Below are 19,860 nucleotides of genomic sequence, written 5' to 3'. Positions count from 1 at the left end.
GCGAGTTCAAATGCGCCCTTGGAAACATCCTGTCAAGTTTCTTTTTACGTTGTTCTAGCCTTTGTTTTTGGCTGCGGCTTCTTATTATTGGGTGTTTTATGCGGATAATATTATTCCTAGACTAGAGAGCCCGCGATGCAGCAGTCGAGCTTGGCCTGACTGCCTCAAAGTAGGAATTTTGTGCTGATCCCTCATGCAGTGGATGATGAGGATGAGAAATTATGCCTGAAGTGGGTATGCGCCACAGTTAATAGGTGAACAAGAACAAGCTTTTGTAATGGGTTGCACGACCCACTCGTTACGCTATACGCATTGTGCGATGACCGGTTGTTTTTTCGCTGTTTTAAAACGCGGTATAAGTCGTATCAACGTGATAGCTTTCCCAGACATCAAGCCTGCCTAAGGCAAGTTTGCCAAGAAGTTTCAAGCATGGGCGTGGCTCAGTGGCAGAATACTGGACTGGCAACCAGCGGACACCAGTTCGATATGTACTAGTTTTTTTGTTTTTTTTTTCTAATTTCGCGTGATGTGGTCACAGACGCCGGCAGCGGCGGAGAACTACAACTACGGCGCCGCGCGTGACTCGAGTTTTGATCTCGTAACAGCTTCCACTGTAAAAAGCGCTCTTTCAGCAATTCAAGCTAACAGCAGAAGGATTCCGGCCTTAGATTTGGAAATGTAAACCCGAAGATGCACAGACGGGTAAACAGTTAGTTTGTAGTTGACAAATTATTTTGAGAGATGGATGAAAATGTCCGACACAGAGAAGACTTATGAAGGTGTCCGAGAAAGAATCGTAATCGAGCGATTCGTGACGTGTTTTAACCCAGCCCTAAGAGTTTTCCTTAACTGTTTCAGCCCTGAATATTTTTAACCAGCAGATATTTTTTTTCTTTCTCGTTGATTTGGAGTTACTACAACCTCAAGAACACGAAAATATATTTTTTCTGAGCATCCCATAAGTATTAAAAAAAAAAAAGGCTCCATATTCTATATATCGGACACCAGGCCTTAGTACCGTATTTACTCGCATAATCTTCGCACTTTTTTCGGCAGAAAAGCGATGCAAAGTTGGGGGTGCGAGAATTACGCGGGGAAAACTTTCCACGAAAACGTACAGAGCGGAAAAGAAAACGAAGTGGTCGCAAATAGGGATTCACGCCAGCAACAGCAAGCTTTGAAAAGTACTAATTAAAATTTACCTCAACAATACAAGCAGAGGTTTGACACAAGGCAAGATTGACACAAAAAGTGGAAGCAAACAGTCGAGAATTAGAATACGATACGCAAAGCTTGTGGGCATTGCGGTAGCGTTCGTCACTCAACAAGAGCCCTCAAAAGGTAAGCGTAGGATGTCAGTATTGGGCTTATGGCTACTTAACAGAATCGTCCGCAGTTTCCCTCTGAAGAAACAAAGTTTACCATCAATCCCAGTCTGACACACGGCAGGCCCAACACGTCTTGGTGGCTTTCGGCTGCCGTCACCAGTAGCGAACACAAAATTCGTCGACTCCAAAGGGCCTATTGGCGGCCCTGATGCCACTGTTTAGTGCATGATCAATCACTTTCAGTTTTAAAGCAGCCGTGTGGCTTCAGTATCGCCCCATAACGTGACAAGATTATTGACACAACATACAAAACACGCCGCAACGCCATGCCGCAACGCGCACTTGCCACTTTGGCTTGGATTGGATTGAATTGAATATCGGTGAAATAATAGTACGCCTCTATTCTAGTACACTGTACTTTATGCGAAAGTGTTTCTATGCTTAGAAAATGGCGCCAGACAACGCACGCTATCATCATCAGTAGCTAGAACGAGCAGACGACATTATTGCGGATAATTTCGGGGATGCGATAATTACTCGAGGAAAAAAAAATTTTATTTTTGTCGGGTGATGTCGGGGGTGCGAGGATCACGCGAGTAAATACGGTAAACAAAAGGCTGCGAACGTCACAAAAATGATTGATATGTGGGGTTTAACGTCCCAAAACCACCATATGATTATGAGAGACGTCGTAGTGGAGGGCTCCGGTAATTTATACCACCTGGGGTTCCTTAACATGCACCCAAATCTGAGCACACGGGCCTACAACATTTCCGCCTCCATAAGAAATGCAGCCGCCGCAGCTGGGATAACGTCGAAAAAGCAGCATAAACATTTTTTTTTTAAAGACGATGGTCTTTCTTTGGGACCTCCAACGCAAAAAATTTGGTCTGTCTGTCTGTACATTTGCCTGTTTGTCCACTCTTAACGGCACACTAGAAAGCATCGGAGTTACCAGCCTATACTTTAAACGGCCGACTCCATCCGCAGCACCCACCAATATTGCTCAAGGTTCAGCTTTCATACTTGTGAGATTGTCAATTAAAAAGCCATCATTGCGCATATCTGAGGCACCATAACAACACGTCAATATTTTGCATGTATATCTTTTACTAGACAAGGCAATTTATATGCTTATATGTTTTATTTATGTTTATATTTTATTTATTTTATATAATTTATATATTTTATTTAGATAAGCAATTTTAAGGACCGTAGCATTTATCACGCTGCGCTGACCATGCAACGCTTGCACGAAAGGCAAGTGTTTCAACGCTTTGCTAAGACGACACGGTGGTGGCACCTACCCATCGTCTTGCGTTCTACACCTTATCACCTCAGAGACGAGTGCGCACACCGTGCGCGCGCTTTGTTTTCTAAGATAACTGTCAGATGGCGCTTATGTTTCATAGGTGACATGAAGAATGTACATAAGGAATGTCGCTACAAAATGGAGGAAGCGAACTAGAAAATTGACGGGTAAATACTTAGAAAACAGCAGGGGGCCAAACCAAAGAGAACTATCAATCAAGAAGAAGGTGAAAGAAACGGATACTGACATGTGGAGAATCATGCATGATGAAGAAGTCCGCACTAGAGATCCATTGAACTTTTAAGCAGGAAATTGCCAAGGAAAGGATGGCGCTCATAATACTCGAGGTAGTTCTCTACTGTTTGAGGCAAGGACAAGAGGATTGCGAACCAAGACATATCGGGCCAAATACGAAGGGGTAGACACGGTATGCAGTGCATGCGGAGAGGAGGAGGAAACTACCGAACACTTGATAATGTTCTGTAAAGGGCTTCACCCTATAGTTCAAGATGATGGCGCAGAGTTTTTCAAAGCACTGGGGTTTAGAGACAGGAAGGGCAAAATAGACTTTAAGCGGGTAGAATTAACTACAAGGAGGTTATCTGATTGGTGGCTAAAGTCAAGGCACAAGTGGAAATTAAACCATTCACTGCAACATGCTAGTCCTATACTTCACTATTTAAAGAAAAAAATAAAGATAAATCTAGTTTTTGGTTCACTAAGCATTGCGGCTAGGTGGCGTTAGACGCCGCCCGTTTTAAAGGGTACAGCACATTAATCTATCCATACATCCATGACGTGATTTGATGCGCTTGTTTGCCTCCACTGCGCCATTCTAGCCACCCTAACGCAGCGCCTCCAGAATACCATTCACTGATTTTCTTGCGCAGAACATCAATAAACGTTTTGTTCACTTTCTCTAGACGAAAGACTATCGTCTTTCGACGACATTTGCAGTGTAACATGCAGATACGGGGCAATTTTTTCGCTTAGGTGCGCATTGCTTCTGTTTGTCAACTACTGAGTTAATGTAGTGTCAAGTGTAATGGGAACACACAATTTTTGTAGCTTTTAGGCTTGAGACTGAGCTGTGTTGCAACTGCAAACCACCGGTCTCACTTGAGTGGGACCTCGAGTGGGTGCTGTGCCTTGAGCATTCATAACAAGTTTAAGAGAGAAAATACTTTATGTACGGTACTAACATAGTGGAATAGAAAAATGGACAGACATGAACAGCCTTAGTGCTCTTCGGTAGGCGTTCTGTGCCGCTTTGGCTTGGCTTGAATTGAACTGAATCTTTGTGCAATAATAGTACGCTTGATGCTTAAGAGATGGCGTCAGACGGCGCGCGCTATCAGCGAAAATCCCGGCGAACAATCAACGAATTCTGCAGTCGCTGATGAGTGCCGGAAAAAACAGCATGGGCAAATTTTGGTCATACATGGCATCGCTCGAACGCGAAGCGCCCGTGTGTGAACTTCGGGACGAGAACACGAAAGAAAAGGTGGAAGATATTGTGCGACATCTCACCGCCCACATACGAGGGATATACGACAGCACTCAACCCCTCGACTCGCCCACTTCTCCCACAGCATGCGGGACTGCCAATCCTAAGGACAGCCTATGGAAAGTGACACGACTGGCCACCGATCGCGCTATGTCCAAAATTAGCTCCAAGACAGCAAAAGGCTTGGATGGCATTGCGGCAGGACTCGTGAAATGCCTTGGCGAACGAGCCGGGGAGCATCTGGCGACGATCTACACAGGGGTGATTCCACGAGAGATCGACACGGGTCCAAAAGTTGATATTTTAGATTTCATTGAGTATTTTATATTTCGTGTACCTCTCACCAGGTAGCTCGAAAGTCAACTTCGTTTTATTATTAACGGCATAACTTAAGAGAAAAAAAAATATCAAACTTCACCAACACGGAGACACCAATTTCTACACCTGTCATTTTCGAAAATTGCAGATGCTATAAAAAGACAAATATTTTTGTTTCAAGGAAGATATTTTTTACCTGAAATGTATGTCTAATGAAGGATGAATTCATACGGTTTCGAGTTTGCAGACCTTAAGAAAATAGCTTTTAAAAATGTCTAATTTTGCGACAGTTTAAAATAAGTTACGTATTCCCCATTTTTGTTCTCCTAAAGTAATGCAAGCAACGTTTTCAAACTTGACACGTTTTATGGATATAGTGTGTTCATTAGCTACATAAATTATTGCTGTTGTAAGGCAAATGTTAATTTTTATACATTGCCTCAAAGTTCTCATATTGGCAAAAGTGTACACAGAAATTTTAATTATAAAAAACCCCCCTTCGATTTTTCTTAAAATCTCGTAAATAGACAACCGAAAGCCATCATACATTAATATAGAAAAACGTGTTGCATTATTTTGTTTTTAGCGACAATATTCGTGGTACAAATGACAGCTTTTCGAGAATGTGCTGAAAGTTGAGAAATCTAGAAATCGGAACGGAAAAGCGGCAATAAGCTTCAAACGCGAGTAAACGTGACCGCACTTGGTGAAGAAAGGCTGTTTTAGCACTGTGACAAATACGTACCCATGAAGGCGCGTTTATGCTCCTGCTAACACAACTCTAATGGAGGAAATCTTCAACACTGTAACTCAGTTGCAAAACATCTGTCTATATTTGCAGATAAACTCAAACATGAAAATGTTCCAACGCAAGGGTTGGGTCTCGCTAGAAAAAGCATATGCGCTTGAAGTACCCTCACTGGTATTTTGGCGATGACTGCGTGAAACAAGAGATGCGCTCAAAATGGCTGCATCTTTTGCAGATCACATTTAGCAGTACGTGACGCTAACAAAACACGACCACGATCAGTGCCCTCAGATGTGCTTTGCCAAACATGCCAAGAACGTATGCCTGGAACACGTGGCAACGATTTCCACTGGCTCTTCTTAAACTGACGGAATGTTTCTAGCTCATCTGCATTTGCACACAGAAGCTTGACATTCTTGAGCTTCGCGCTCATTTGCGCCACCATTTAGGATGCTGACATAATCACAGCTGAGCTTGCCGCTCTGAGGTTGTAGAGCGTAGCCTGATGCTTTAGTAGGTCACCAACGCCGTCACAAGAGTTCTTGCCATGTCCTGTGGACGAAAAAATCCACTTTGTTGATATATGATCTTTCTGACATAACTCGAACAACTGGTACTTGTTTTTGAAGTGACTGCATGCACCATCAGAAACATAAGTAACGTGCGTGTCAGGCTTAAGTTGTTCCTTCATATAGTTGTGAATTATTTGTAGAGCAGAACAGGCATGTGCAGCATCATGGCATGTGTCATCACTGATGACGGCAAAACTTTGAATTGATTGCTTCCTTGTGACGACACACGGGAATATAAACACCTGTCTTTTGTGCCAGTGATACGACTGTACCTCATTCGGTAAAATGGCTGTCCGATTTTCGGTGAAATCAAAGTGAAAAATGCAAGATTCTTTTTCTTGGTTCTCTTTCGCCTGGCGTATTGCTGATTCTTGAGTGTATCTTATGTAATCATGGGTAATCCACTTCACAAACCATAGACTTAGCTCTCGCAGAAAAAGCACTTGTCTGGGCTGTTCTTTTTTTTTTTTTTTACTAGATCGCCATTTTCCCATACTGCATAGGCTACCTCAATATCTTCAGGGATTCCTAAACATGTGGCTGTCAGAGCGTCCCCCTTAGCACAATAGTCACAATGGCCTAAAAAAAGCAATCACTAGTAGGGGAGCTGCAAAGACATTTCAAGAAGTCCGCCGTGTAGGCACCATCGGTGACGTCTTGTAGGGCAGAAACACACTCCGTGGCATTAGCACAGTATATACAAATTCACACTTCTTGGTGTGGTGCAAGAAGAACCCACTTCGGCCTCATTGAATAAAACTTTGAGAGCCCAATAGACGTGTTCGGATTAGCTTCTCTGAAGAGACGGTAAGCCTCTCGCACCGAACGGGTCATAAACCTTTTCGAAACAAGCTCTTTTTTTTTTTCGTCGATGATAACAGATACTACATCTTTTTTTGTTGGGACTCTGCCGAGAGCAGCTATCCTCATCTTTGGAGTAGTAAGCCATAGCTGCCTGGACGTCCATTGGGTTCAGCCGTGTCTTTTTTACCTAATTTAGTGCTAACCATATCCCGTGTTTTGCGCGCCAGCGTCGGGATCTGTATATCATGTAAGCTGACAAGTTTGGTATAAGCGCTTGGAGCTTTCGGCGCTCTATATCGCTCGGCAAAAGTGTCAACAAACGCATGCGCTCTTGATACGAAGAACACGCTTCATAGGCTTGCTTGAAGTTCTTGAACCACTGGGCAAACACACTGCATTTTAGATCTGATGGTTGAAAGTAGCGGTTACACACGTTACGGTGACATTTCACGGTTACTGTAGAATTGCTGCTAAGTTGTCTTGGCTCTGCATGAACTTTGCTATTTTGCGCATGCAGCTTCTCCAGTCGCATATGTGACAATGCTTCAGGCGTGTTTACGCACCGCTCTTGACTTCTGCCTTTTTCTTCTTCCGGCAAAAACTCATCAGCTGTTTCAGCTGAGAAGCCATTAGACGAAAACAGCATATCTCTGAGGAGTCTGAAGCAGCTCTGGCAGACGTGGTCGTTGTTATGTGCATGGCGGGCAGCTTTCGGCAAACGCTTCTGGAGGGCAAACAGGCCGATGTCTTCTACCTTGCGGAAGTTTCTTTGATAAGGTATTTTCTTTTTATGCAACATGAGGTAATCTGAACAAGAAACTCTATCCCGGCTGAAGTAGTCAGCCATCGCCACGCTCCTTGAGGCTCAAATTACTGGCAATGCAACTATGCGTGAAACCAGCAGCACGAAAGTGATCTATCTGTCGTCTGTTCCTATGTCTCTCAGCTTTAATGAGAGCAGACGTAAAACAGCGTGCGCAAGTATCCACAGTGCGAATGCAAAACTGAAGTATAGTACGTTAAAATGAATTTCACAATGTTTTCGTCGATAAAATTACGGGAGGCGTAATCTTTGTCCCTACTTTGAACCATATAATCTAAAGCATTGCCTCCGAGATTTGGCGCACAGAAATTAATTTGTAGATCAGACGACGGATGACAACTTGCCCTAAAGCGTGTTTTTCAGTCTAACGCGGCAGTCTTCGTGCCCCAAATGATAAAAATTTGTTATGAATCGTTTATGAACTCATTCAATATTCAATTCTCTTACCCAACGTGTTGAAAACACATGGCCGTCACAGCAGCTCCATCTGTGTGTCAGTAATGGAGAGGCACCACCTATTAGAAGTCTCAGTGCTCTACGTATAAGAGTGAATTCAGATACTGTAGAATATCATGTTCAAAATAGTTACTCCTATCTGCTAAAACAGCATTTCTTCACCAAATGCGGTGATGTTTACTCGCGTTTGAAGCTCATTGCCGCTTTTCCGTTCCGATTTCTAGATTTCTCAACTTATCAGTGCATTCTCGAAAAGCTCTGATTTGTACCACGAATATTGTCGCTAAAAACAAAATAATGCAACACGTTTTTCTATGTTACTGCATGATGGCCTTCGGTTGTGTATTTACGAGATTTTAAGAAAAATCGAAGATGGGTTTTTTTATTATTCAAATTTCATTGAAGTACACTTTTGCCAATATGAAAACTTTGAGGCAGTATATAAAAATATACATTTGCCCTACGACATCAATAATTTATGTACCTAATGAACACACTATATTCTTTAAACGTGTCAAGTTTGAAAACGCTGCTTGCATTACTTTCGGAGAAAAAAAAATGGGGAACACGTAACTTATTTTAAACTGTCGCAAAATTAGACATTTTTAAAAGATATTTTCTTAAGGTCTACAAACTTGAAACCATATGAATTCATTCTTCATTAGACATGCATTTCAGGTAAAAAATATCTTCCTTGAAACAAAAATATTTGTCTTTTTATAGCATCTGCGATTTTCGAAAATGACAGGTGACGAAATTGGTGCCTCCGTGTAGGTGAAGTTTGATAATTTTTTTCTCGTAAGTCATGCCGTTAATCATAAAACGAGGTTGACTTTCGGGCTACCTGGTGAGATGTACACGAAATATAAAATACTCAATGAAATCTAAAATATCAACTTTTGGACCCGCGTCGATCTCTCGTGGAATCACCCACAGGCATCATTCAAGGGGACCCGATACCAGCTGACTGGCTCCAAAGTCGCGTATGTCTGGTGCCGAAACGGGGAGGAGATGCCAGCTTCCTCAGCGACCACAGACCCATCAAAGTAACTAGCGTTACGTACAAGGTATTCGCCCAGGTACTGAAACGCTGGATGAACGGATGGGCAGAGGCGAATGGGCTCCTAAGCTACAAACAGGAAACGCCGACGCCCGGACGACAACCTGTTTGTCCTCACACAGTCCATTGAAATCGCAAGAAAGGAGTCCCGTGGTCTGGTGGCCTGCTTTTTGGATGTGTCGAAAGCGCACGATAGCGTTCCACACGATCCACTGCTCAGCTGCATGCAGAATATCGACATGCCGCCAACGGGGATCGACCTCCTCCAGCGTGTCTACAGCAACAACATGGTGATTGCGACTTTTGGCCAGACCTGTACGGAGCCGGTGTCGGTTCGCCGAGGTCTGAAACAAGGGTGTCCGTTCTCCCCGCTACTGTTCATGCTTTTTACTCTGCGGGGCTAGAGCGGGACCTTACTGGTTCGCACCTTGGCTTTGCGCTACGGTTCCAATATGCCAGGTCGCCACAGGTCTGGACACTGCGGGACTGGTCTTCGCGGATGACCTGGTGCTCTTAGCGAAAAACACCGATCAGCTGCAGAACCTCAAAGACATATCCGCCCACCACCTGGCGTCGCTGAAACTCACGTTCAATGCGAAAAAATCGGCGGTGCTACGTTTTTCCGGGCCAGCGGACGAACGCGAGCTGGTGCTACCGATTGGCCAGCCGATCCCTCGCAGCACCGAGTACCGATACTTCAGGGTGACACTTTGTGATAGAGAGTGTTACGACGTCCACGAGGCCAAGATGAGGCAGTCGTCACAACGAGCGATCGGCACCCTACGTAAGTGCTGCCTGTGGGGTTTCAACCGGTATGTAATTGTACGCGAGCTATGGAAGGGGGTACATGTGCCTTGCCTGACTTTCGCAAACGCTGTCCTGTGCCTATCGACGAGCACCCACGAATGGCTTGAGCGTGCGCAGAAAGAGGTGGGCCGCATGGCCCTCGGCTGTCATGGAAGGGTAACCACGGAGGCAGTCCAGGGAGACATCGGCTGGTCATCATTCGAAGCCAAGGAGGCGTGCAGCAAAATAGCGTTTGAGGACCGCCTCCAGTGTCTGAGCGACTCGCGGTGGGCCAGGCGCATTTTCCGGTACCTATCCCTCAAGGGTATTCGGACCCAGTGGTCGAATAGAGTTCACCGGCTGCGTGGGAAATTCGGCGTCTTCGGCGAAACAGACGGTGGCTCACCCGAAGGCCTCACACCATGTTCGGTGCGCACTCAAGTCCGAGAGGTAGAAAGCGCCCAATGGCGATCAGGAGCGCTGCGTAAGTCTACCCTGCGGATGTATGGGAAATACAAGGCTGAACAAGGCAGGGAAAAACTCTATGACAACAGCGTAGGAAGTGCTCTGATGTTTGAGGCACGTGCAGGAGCGTTGCGTACGCTCACGTATCATCGTCGTTTCGATCATGACCCACAGGTTCAAGCTGCTATCTGTCGCTGCTGCTCCGAAACGAACGAGACAGCTGAGCACCTGATTCTGGATTGCGCCCGTCTTTCTCCACGGCCAGCAGAGGGCATCACTCTGCCTCAAGCACTTGGATTTGCAGCAGAAGATCATGACGCCAACGACGCCACTGCCGTGGCGACAACAAAGGCTCGTCTGCAAATGTGGTGGAAGGCTACTATGCGATAGGGACTGACAGGACAGACACGGCACTTATATAGTGCAAAAAGACTTGTGTGACAAGTGTGTGCCCCGCTGTCTCTTCCGAGACTTTCTATTTGTTTGTTTGTTTGTATCCTCTAATCCATGGCTCGTACCCACTCTGGGGGATTGGCCAAGAGAACATATAGTCTCATATGGACGATAACTGCATTATTGCTTACAACGAAAAAAAAAAGGGGGGGGGGGGGAGTTGTATAGTGAAGACAGTATGTTAAAAAAAAAGAAACCAAAGATTTAGATAGTGAGAAAAAAGAATCAACAACAAAGTAGACACTAATAGCTACAACTTGATTTTGGGAGCCGACCAGACAGCTGGTTTTGCCAAACCCGATTAATTTGGTATGTCACGGATTTATCCAGGATTGAAAATTACTTTCTATCTCTCGCCTTTTTCTTTCTTCTTGTTTTTTACTTTTCTTACCGGCTAAGTCACACTATCTGTGACCACCCGATTCAAAGGGAACAGCCACCTATCATCATCATCATGTCATCATATACGGCTGGAACGAGCAGACAACGTTATTGCGGCAATTTTCGGGGGTGCGATAATTACTCGAGCAAAAAAATCGTACATATTGTTGGTGGGCGATGGGGGGGGGGGGGTGCGAGAATTATGAGAGTGCGAGGATTACGCGTGAAGTGAAATGTGGTGAATTTTAATACATCTATTTGAACCCTTTAAGTGCAATTTATCGTTTCGAAACTTACTTACAGCAACCACGTATTAGTTACAGCACCCAAACTGTCCAATAGCAAGTCTTTGCGCTCGTGATACACAATGGCCACCGTCTACCTATTGAACACTTTGGAAGATCCAACATCGTAAAAAATTGCCGAATCCTGCTTTGTAGTGCAGGAATCAATCCCGCCTATGTTTGCAAGGGCAAGCTGATTGAACTTACACTTCATGATCACTGTCTTCTAGCTCCATCACACACCATCAATACATTTCATAATGCTAATTAAAATTAATAACGAACTGTCTGACTATTAGACACCCCTTAAATAACATCCAAGTGATGTGGGCTGGTTTCTCGACTGGAATAGCAAGAAATCGGGAGCTTTTACAAGAGCTACACATCTGGATTAGCCTGAATGCATTCAGAGCCCGTATTCTAGTACATTATACCCTGGTGTCCTATATTTAGGACATGAACATTGTCCACTGCTGCTGGCGATACGTTAGTGTTAAGGGAGACCCACTTCGCAAATAGCAAGTAAAGCATATTAGAAACAACATAAAAAAATACGATAGCTACTGATCTAGTAGTTAGCCAGTAAGGTGCCATTTATTATTGCGTTGTGGCGAGTGTCATCGTTATCGCATTCCGCCATTTTGTTTCCACTTCGCAGAGTTCCAACAAGGACAACGACGAAAAAATTACTACCTATGCTTGCGCAGGTGTACTGAGGATAGTTCGGACACCTTTCTCAATGTCTGACTTCATTACGTCACATTTGGCAGCAAAATTTCTTCCTGTACTTTTTATGGAACGCCAGGGCCAGTTAAAGAACGAGCTTTGAAATGGCTTGACGACTATGTTGAATGTGCTGATCAGTTTTTGAAGCGCAAGGCTCCAGAAATTTGAATAAGTCGAAGGGAAAACTTCATAAAGTGAAGGGCGATGCAAAGACAGGAATGGCGAGTACTATACCAAAAGTAATTAGGTGTTTCTTGTGTAACCGTGTTGGTCATAGGGCCAAGGACTGTCGTTTTGGATGAGACAACAGTACGATGCAAGTGTTTTGTGAACACTAAACGCGGAAAGGCCATTACACCGAAGACTGCAGACTACGGAACAAAGACCAAGCTGAAGGTGTAGTCCCCGGGGAGAAAGTCGCACCTCGCATGACTAAATCGGATAAAAAAACTCCAGCTAAAGGAACTGCTAAAGATGCATGCTCAGAAGAGGCCAAGGGAGCCATATCTACCGGTTATTCACGAAACGCAAGTCGCAGTTCTTCGAGATAGTGGAACCAACATGGCTTTGGTGAGACGTAGTTTGGTACGCGAAGAGGAATTGATAGGTGAAACTACGTTTGTGACACTAGTCGACAGCACAGATCGATGTTTTCCCAAAGCCAGGATACTTTCCCAAAGCCAGGATACAGGTGTCAACACTTTATTAAAATGGTTGGATTACCGTTAAGTGCGTAGATGAACCGCTCTGCGACCTCATATTGGGTAATATATCAGGCGTCAGGAAAGTGGACCAACCTAATCCAAGGTGGAGTAGCACAGTCGCGAGAGCACCAACAGTACCTCAAAAAGAGTCGGAAAAACACAGCGAACACAAGGCTGGTGATAAAGCTTTGAAGATGGAAGAGAAAACTAGTCCAAGCAATGGCTTTAGAAGTGACGAGATTATATCAGAGAAGGACACATCGTGTTGTAGTGTTCTACAACGCAAAAGTTTCTGATGCCGGGGTCTACCATGGCTCCGCTGACGTATTTCCGGCACAGATATGATGTTCTAAATATATTGTAAAAGTTTGTAAAGAATAAAACGAGAAGTTTTTCAGAGGGGCGTTGAACCATCGACTTCGCTCTCGATGCTAACCATTAAGTCAGACAGCGAACTTTTCCAGCTTGTTAGCGGCGAGCCATTTATATACACTATATACCACTGTCGTTCCTCAAAGCTCAGCAACTTCAGCGCGTTTTCTTCATCAGTGACTACATGGCACGACATATGCACTTTGAACGCACACGCGCTCTAGAGGTCCTCGTATCGCAGCACCTCGCGCGCCTCCACATGACGTGGTCAAAGTGTATATAGATGTTCTCCGGCCTGGTGGCTCACTCGCGTGAGCGCTTATCTGGGGATTCGGAAACTTTGTACTTCTTGTGCTTCTACCGCAACTTTGCTTTGAAGTTAGAGTAGTTAAAGAACCTCTAAACCACCAACAGACGCTCGCGTGCTGCTCTCCGTGCCTTTTATTATCGACAAAAGCCATCATGACGTCACCTGTAAGATTACGTGACGTCGCAAAGAACAGACGGTGTTATTGGACGAATGAGAGCCTGTTTTCTGCTAGCAGATGCACGCGCTTTTTGCGTCTCCACCTCGGACGCAGAGGAAGGTCACTCGGAGGTAGTGGTTAGAAGAGGAAGAAGGCATCTAATTTCTGGAGCCCGGTTGGGAGCACGGTGCAGCGCCTAGGCCACTTAGAGGTGGACAGGCGAGCGGACGAACAAAGCCTAGCAAAGGAAAGAGCGAAACGAGCAAACGCGTGCAACCACGCCCGCGTTCTTGTAGGCTCGTGTGCAACTGGAACACCACAACGAAATTTCGACATTTGGGTGGTTTAGGGGCCCTTTAAGCAGTGCAAGAACGTCACGTCGCTCGCTGCCACAGCCACGTTTACGAAAGCAGCGTGCTGATGACACATGAAACGTAAGAATTGTGACAATTGTTCACGCTCGTCCTTTGTAGACTTGTGCGTTCATTTCGTCGTCTCCACCTCGGACGCAGAGGAAGGTCACTCGGAGGTAGTGGTTAGAAGAGGAAGAAGGCATCTAATTTCTGGAGCCCGGTTGGGAGCACGGTGCAGCGCCTAGGCCACTTAGAGGTGGACAGGCGAGCGGACGAACAAAGCCTAGCAAAGGAAAGAGCGAAACGAGCAAACGCGTGCAACCACGCCCGCGTTCTTGTAGGCTCGTGTGCAACTGGAACACCACAACGAAATTTCGACATTTGGGTGGTTTAGGGGCCCTTTAAGCAGTGCAAGAACGTCACGTCGCTCGCTGCCACAGCCACGTTTACGAAAGCAGCGTGCTGATGACACATGAAACGTAAGAATTGTGACAATTGTTCACGCTCGTCCTTTGTAGACTTGTGCGTTCATTTCGTGCGTCTTTCTTCCTCTTTGAGCAGCGTGTTTCAAGTGTCGAGCTGTGACAGTTGTTTGTCCGTGCTCGTGCGCTGTGTGTGTACTCATTTCGTGCGTGCTTTCGGCTGGAGGTGTACGCTGCAAGTTTGGAGCTGCTTGCCGTTCTTCGCGTGACATTGCAATTTGTTGCTGAGCATACACTCTTTCGCCCTTGTGGCGAAATGAACGCTCAACTACCTCTGCGAGTTAGCTTGTATTAGCGCGGTACATATTAAAGACTACCCAGGCGTAAAGAAAGGTAGGCTTTACGACTGTGTCGTCTTTATTTCTTATATGTACCGCGCTAATTCAAGCTAATTAAGTCTATATTCCAACTCACCCGAGCTAACTCACCCGACCAACTCACCCAACTCACCCGAGCTACAAAACTTCTGAACCTCTGCTAGAACATGTTTCACTTTCGTGTTACACTGATTCTTAAAAAAAGAAATCATCCACGTTTTTCTTAAAAGCACGTGTACAGTGTCAGAACTAAGCGCTGAACCTGTCAAAATTTCGCAATTGTCGGCTACACGCTGTATTCGCCGCTGGTGCAGTCGAAGACGCACAAGATAAAGTAAAATCAGCTTATTGCTTACTATTGTTAAGCGAGACAGGGAATAACTGGTGGGCGGATGCACGGCAAAGCAATGTAAGAGACAATTCATAAGTGATATTTGGCTTATATCGACCAAACGGGAGTATACGCCGTACTGACGTAACGTGAATCACAGTTCTTGTGACACGAACTGCGCCAGGAAGGCGAGAAAAGCCAGTAGAGGACAACGCGCGCTAGCTTTTTTTTTTTTATTTTCAGGAACTGGTGAGGGGTCAAGGTAAGCTTTCTGGCAGGCAGCGATTAGGACCGCACTTTGCCTCAGCAAGGATTCATGCAGGCTCACCTTGTCTCCTTCCTGCACGTCTGCGATTTTGGCTCCCGTCGATGGGTTGAATGTGGGAAACGTTTTTCCCGACACGGAATCAACAAACTCATTGTTGATAAATATCTGTGCGAAAAATACGAAAGTGGAAATGCACACGCGTATACAAACACGACACATCGCAGAATATAGGGGCGACGTGCACTGCTGAACTCATACCTAGATCGACGGAGCGTAGGGTTCGAAACTGCACGAGCGACATCTTGCCACATCTGAGCATGTGTGGCACTAACGATTCGTAGTCTTACCATTCTTGACACATGTTTATGCCAGCGCATGCAACAACCGCTTTGAGCGTCGGTATCGCTCTGAACGATCTAGTTCAAAAAAAAAGGGAGAAAAAAAAACTTGAAGGGAACCGTTCTCAGTATACGGTATATCATACAACTAACCGAGAATAAGCTCACGGTATGTAAGTAACCGATTCAGGCGGTTCCATTTTTTTTTATCTCTGTGCTATTGCACTTTCGATGGCCAAAGCAGTTATCGCAGCTGCGGTGATAAACAATGGCGGAAACTGCAAGGCAGGCGGCACATAATAGGCGCCACGCATGCTCAGATTTGGCCTTTTTTGTACTGCCGATACCACTTGTGCTGTTTCACGCACGACGCTCCGTCGTTATAGAGATGCATGTTCACCATACTTCAGTGTCAGTTTTTATGAAAAAAGAACACGGGAGCGCGTGGCCTGCGCGCTCCGGCAGCTGCTGGCAGCGCATTCAAGCGGGAGCAACCACAGTCTCTTTTCGCGTTATCTCGCGGCAAGCAAAACAACCATTCGTTGCTGATATTGAACCAGTGGCAAGATTGCGACCCCCTTCAAGGGGTTTACGCGAGAGATGGTAATCGCCGTGAAGGGGGAGGGGTCGCAAGCTTCTATATCAGCAACGAACGGTCAATTGTTTTGTCGGCACGAGATGACGCGAAAAAAGACTGTGGTTGCTAGCGCTCCCGTGATATAGCAACCACAGTCTGCGAGAAGCCGCCGTAGCACGCAGGCCACGCGTTGCCGTGCTCCCTTGACACTGTACATCATCATATTGAAAAAAAAAAAAATTGCAGATACCACGAAGAGTGAGAATCGATGATATGCGAAGCACGACGAAGGAACAATAAGGTTGATAGCTGGAGTAGTTGGTTATTGATCATTTTAAGTAGTGCAGTTTTAAACATGGACAAAAAGGATAAGAAGGACACTACACTCACAGCGAAATTAATTCCAGAAAAGGGCTTTATATATGTGCACCCACGCTGATGCCCAGTGATACAGAAGAGAAATAACAGACACTTAACAGAACTTATCCACTATTAGCTTTTCGAGCACTTAATGATAAAATAATCGTGGCATGTGTAAAAATGAGCTTAACATTACATGCGTTTTTACCCACGAAACACAATATGCGCAAACTCAAGCGATAAATCGGAGCATGTGTGGCCCATACACTTCAAAGAAATAAAAAAATGAAAAAAATATTTCTCATTCCTCTCAATTGATTTGTGGGGTTTAACGTCCCAAAACCACTATATGATTATGAGAGACACCGTAGCGGAGGGCATAGATTTCGACCACCTGGGGTTCTTTAACGTGCACACGGGCCTACGACATTTCCGCGTCCATCGGAAATGCAGCCGCCGAAGCCGGGATTTGATCCCGCGACCTGCGGGTCAGCAGCCGAGTACCTTAGCCACTAGACCACCACGGCGGAAGTTCTTATTGTCCATGTTAAAAACTGCACTACTTATTGTCCATGTTAAAAACTGCACTACTTAACCTTACGGTAAAATGATGAATGAGGAAGGTTGATATGTCACTTGAAAATCAGCACGCCGTTACCAGGCGGACGAACGTACTACAAAGTAAGCACAAGTAGAAATGTTATGCGCACTGACGTATCTGTAGATAAGATGTAAGTTTGTTGCTTATAGTCCCGTAACTACGGCACCACTAACGTTTGCAATACCAGCACCAGCAGCGGTAGGCATGTAAATTATGCTGTACATAGCTTCCATGTTATGATTATCATGTTTGCGCTGGCATTTGTGTTCGTCGTCCATTCACATCAATTTGGTATATGTGAAGCTAGCGAAACAGTCGCGAGTGCGCCATGTGCGTAGCATGTAGGCATGATTAACATTACACGTATTTCATGATTATCATGTTTGGACGTGTAATTTACCTTCGTCGGCTGTTAACGTCTTAGGCTAGCGAAACTGCCGCAAACGTGCTATCATCGTAGCACGTAATCATGTTCTTACATGACACGCATGTCATGATTATCATGTTTGGGCGTGTCATTTACATTCATCGTCTGTTCACGTCACGTAATACTTTTGGTGTATATGAATGTAGCGAAACGGCCGCGAGCGCGTCATAAGCGTGGCGTGTAGTCATGATTTACGTGACATACATATCGTGATTTACACGTTAGGGTCTGTCACTTATGTTAGCCATGCAGTCATGCCATAACATAGCAGTTTTGCACACAGCGTTAAACCCCACAAATCAATTGAGAGGAATGAGAAATATTTTTTTCATTTTTTTATTTCTTTGAAGTGTATGGGCCACACATGCTCCGATTTATCGCTTGAGTTTGCGCATATTGTGTTTCGTGGGTAAAAACGTCTTGTAAACGAAACCACGTCAAGAGCAGCAAGACCATGAAGTGTAAATCATGACATTCATGGTGTTCATGTTATGAGTAGTCACTTACGATCGTCATACAGTAATGTTATACCATACAAATTACGGTATAGGTCCCATTGTCGAAACGGCAAGGAGAGGTAAAAGTCGTAGACTGCTAGACAGACAGACAGACAGACAGACAGACAGACAGACAGACAGACAGACAGACAGACAGACAGACAGACAGACAGACAGACAGACAGACAGACAGATAGATAGATAGATAGATAGATAGATAGATAGATAGATAGATAGATAGATAGATAGATAGATAGATAGATAGATAGATAGATAGATACCCTATTGGAAAAATTGCCATGGTGAATACTGGAAAACATGGTGGGCGTAGTGGAAATAATAGTGGGCATGGTGGAAATAATAGTGGGCATGGTGGAAATTATGATGGCTATGGTGGGACGTAGTGGGAAATATGGTGGTTATGCCGGGACATACTGGGTGGTATGGTGTACAGATGATGGGTAAAGTGGAAATGATGGTGGAAAGCAGAGGCTAGATAGTGGGCAATAATGGGACACTCTGCCCACCATTGCGATAATGCTCGGAAGCCCTAAGCATATGGTGGGTGGTGCTTATTATGGTGGGCTACATGGTGTACCAAGCTGAGAAACTCTTCCCACCATTGCGATAATGCTGGGAAGCACTAAGCAGATGATGGGTGCTGCTTGTTATGGTGGGCCATATGGTGTACCAAGCTGAGAAGCTCTGCCCACCATCGCGATAATGCTGGGAAGCAGTAAGCAGATGATGGGTGGGCTTATAATGGCGGGCAAATTATATAGTGTACCAAGCTGGGATCTGTACACTACATATTCTACCATCATGATTTCCACCAAAGGTTAGGCCTACTGACCGAGCCCGTACAATTGTGTTATCCGTGCTTCCGGGTTTCAGAATACACGATTACGACGATTAAGTATGACAATACAGCGCAGCCATATAGCATCAAATAACCTAAATGAAGCATTTTTCATTGTGTATGGTGTTCGCTCAAGAAGCAACAAACATCAATGTGACGCGATTAAAGCACTCCTAGAGAACGTAATTAAGTGTCTTCTCACCGACAGCCGCCGGTCGCACTCGCCGGCACTTCTCTAGCTTTTGTACGAGAACTCAGACGTGGCAATTCGTGTGCTTGGTGAACCATTATGATAGCGTAATGTTTCCGGTACACTGCATTCGTTTTGGCCAAGCCATTATGTAGTTGTTGCTTTAGCTAAAGAGCTACAGCATTGCGCTGGCGCGACTCTACATTGCGCGAAAAGCATCCCAATACTCAATCGAATAAATTAGGCGGGCGTATCTATGAAATGAGCCTTGAAGCGTCATAAAGCGTGAGCAGATGTCGCCCTTTAAAACGAGCGCGAAACGGATATTAAACTTGGCAGACCCCGCCGGTAAACTGTTGCTGCTCCCCAGTCCACTTGGTTTTTTATTCCTTGAAGTTGTGAATTGTAAAAAAAGAATAGCACTAGTGCCAATAACATAGTGGCAATCGTTACAGGCCGCAGTTGCTTGTGTTTAATAAATGTGCAATTTTTAGTAGCAGGTGTAGATCTTGTCTATGTTGTGTACACGACAAACATAACTCAAGTTGAACCTTAAGTTTGTATGCCAACTAAGTATTTAACACGCAAACGCCGTCATGTTGGTGTGGTACAGTGGTTAGCGTCTTCGAATGGGATTCCGCAGGTTGCACGTTCGATCCTCCGTGGCGCCCTGTTTTTTTTTTACGGGACGGGT

At 45.0% G+C, this 19,860-nt stretch overlaps 1 protein-coding gene across 4 annotated transcripts in view; it reads right to left on the bottom strand.

The window, feature by feature from the left end:
* Positions 1–19,860, bottom strand: part of LOC119163944 (aldehyde dehydrogenase, mitochondrial) — a 153,139-nt gene that overhangs the window by 132,211 nt on the left and 1,068 nt on the right. For 2 of the 4 annotated variants that reach the window (XM_075870767.1, XM_037416031.2), the window contains exon 2: positions 15,378–15,482. Coding sequence is in view for 3 of the 4 variants with exons in the window: in XM_037416031.2 (XP_037271928.2) it covers positions 15,378–15,482 (105 nt within the window). In the remaining variant the exon portion in view is untranslated. Of the gene's footprint in view, positions 1–1,422; positions 1,685–15,377; positions 15,483–19,860 lie in introns of those variants that run through there. The other 2 variants (XM_075870766.1, XM_037416030.2) reach the window with 2 other exon arrangements.

The sequence above is a fragment of the Rhipicephalus microplus genome, chromosome 8 (genome assembly GCF_043290135.1).
Source record: "Rhipicephalus microplus isolate Deutch F79 chromosome 8, USDA_Rmic, whole genome shotgun sequence".
NCBI lineage: Eukaryota > Metazoa > Arthropoda > Arachnida > Ixodida > Ixodidae > Rhipicephalus > Rhipicephalus microplus.
This window is presented reverse-complemented; position numbering and strand designations above follow the sequence as displayed.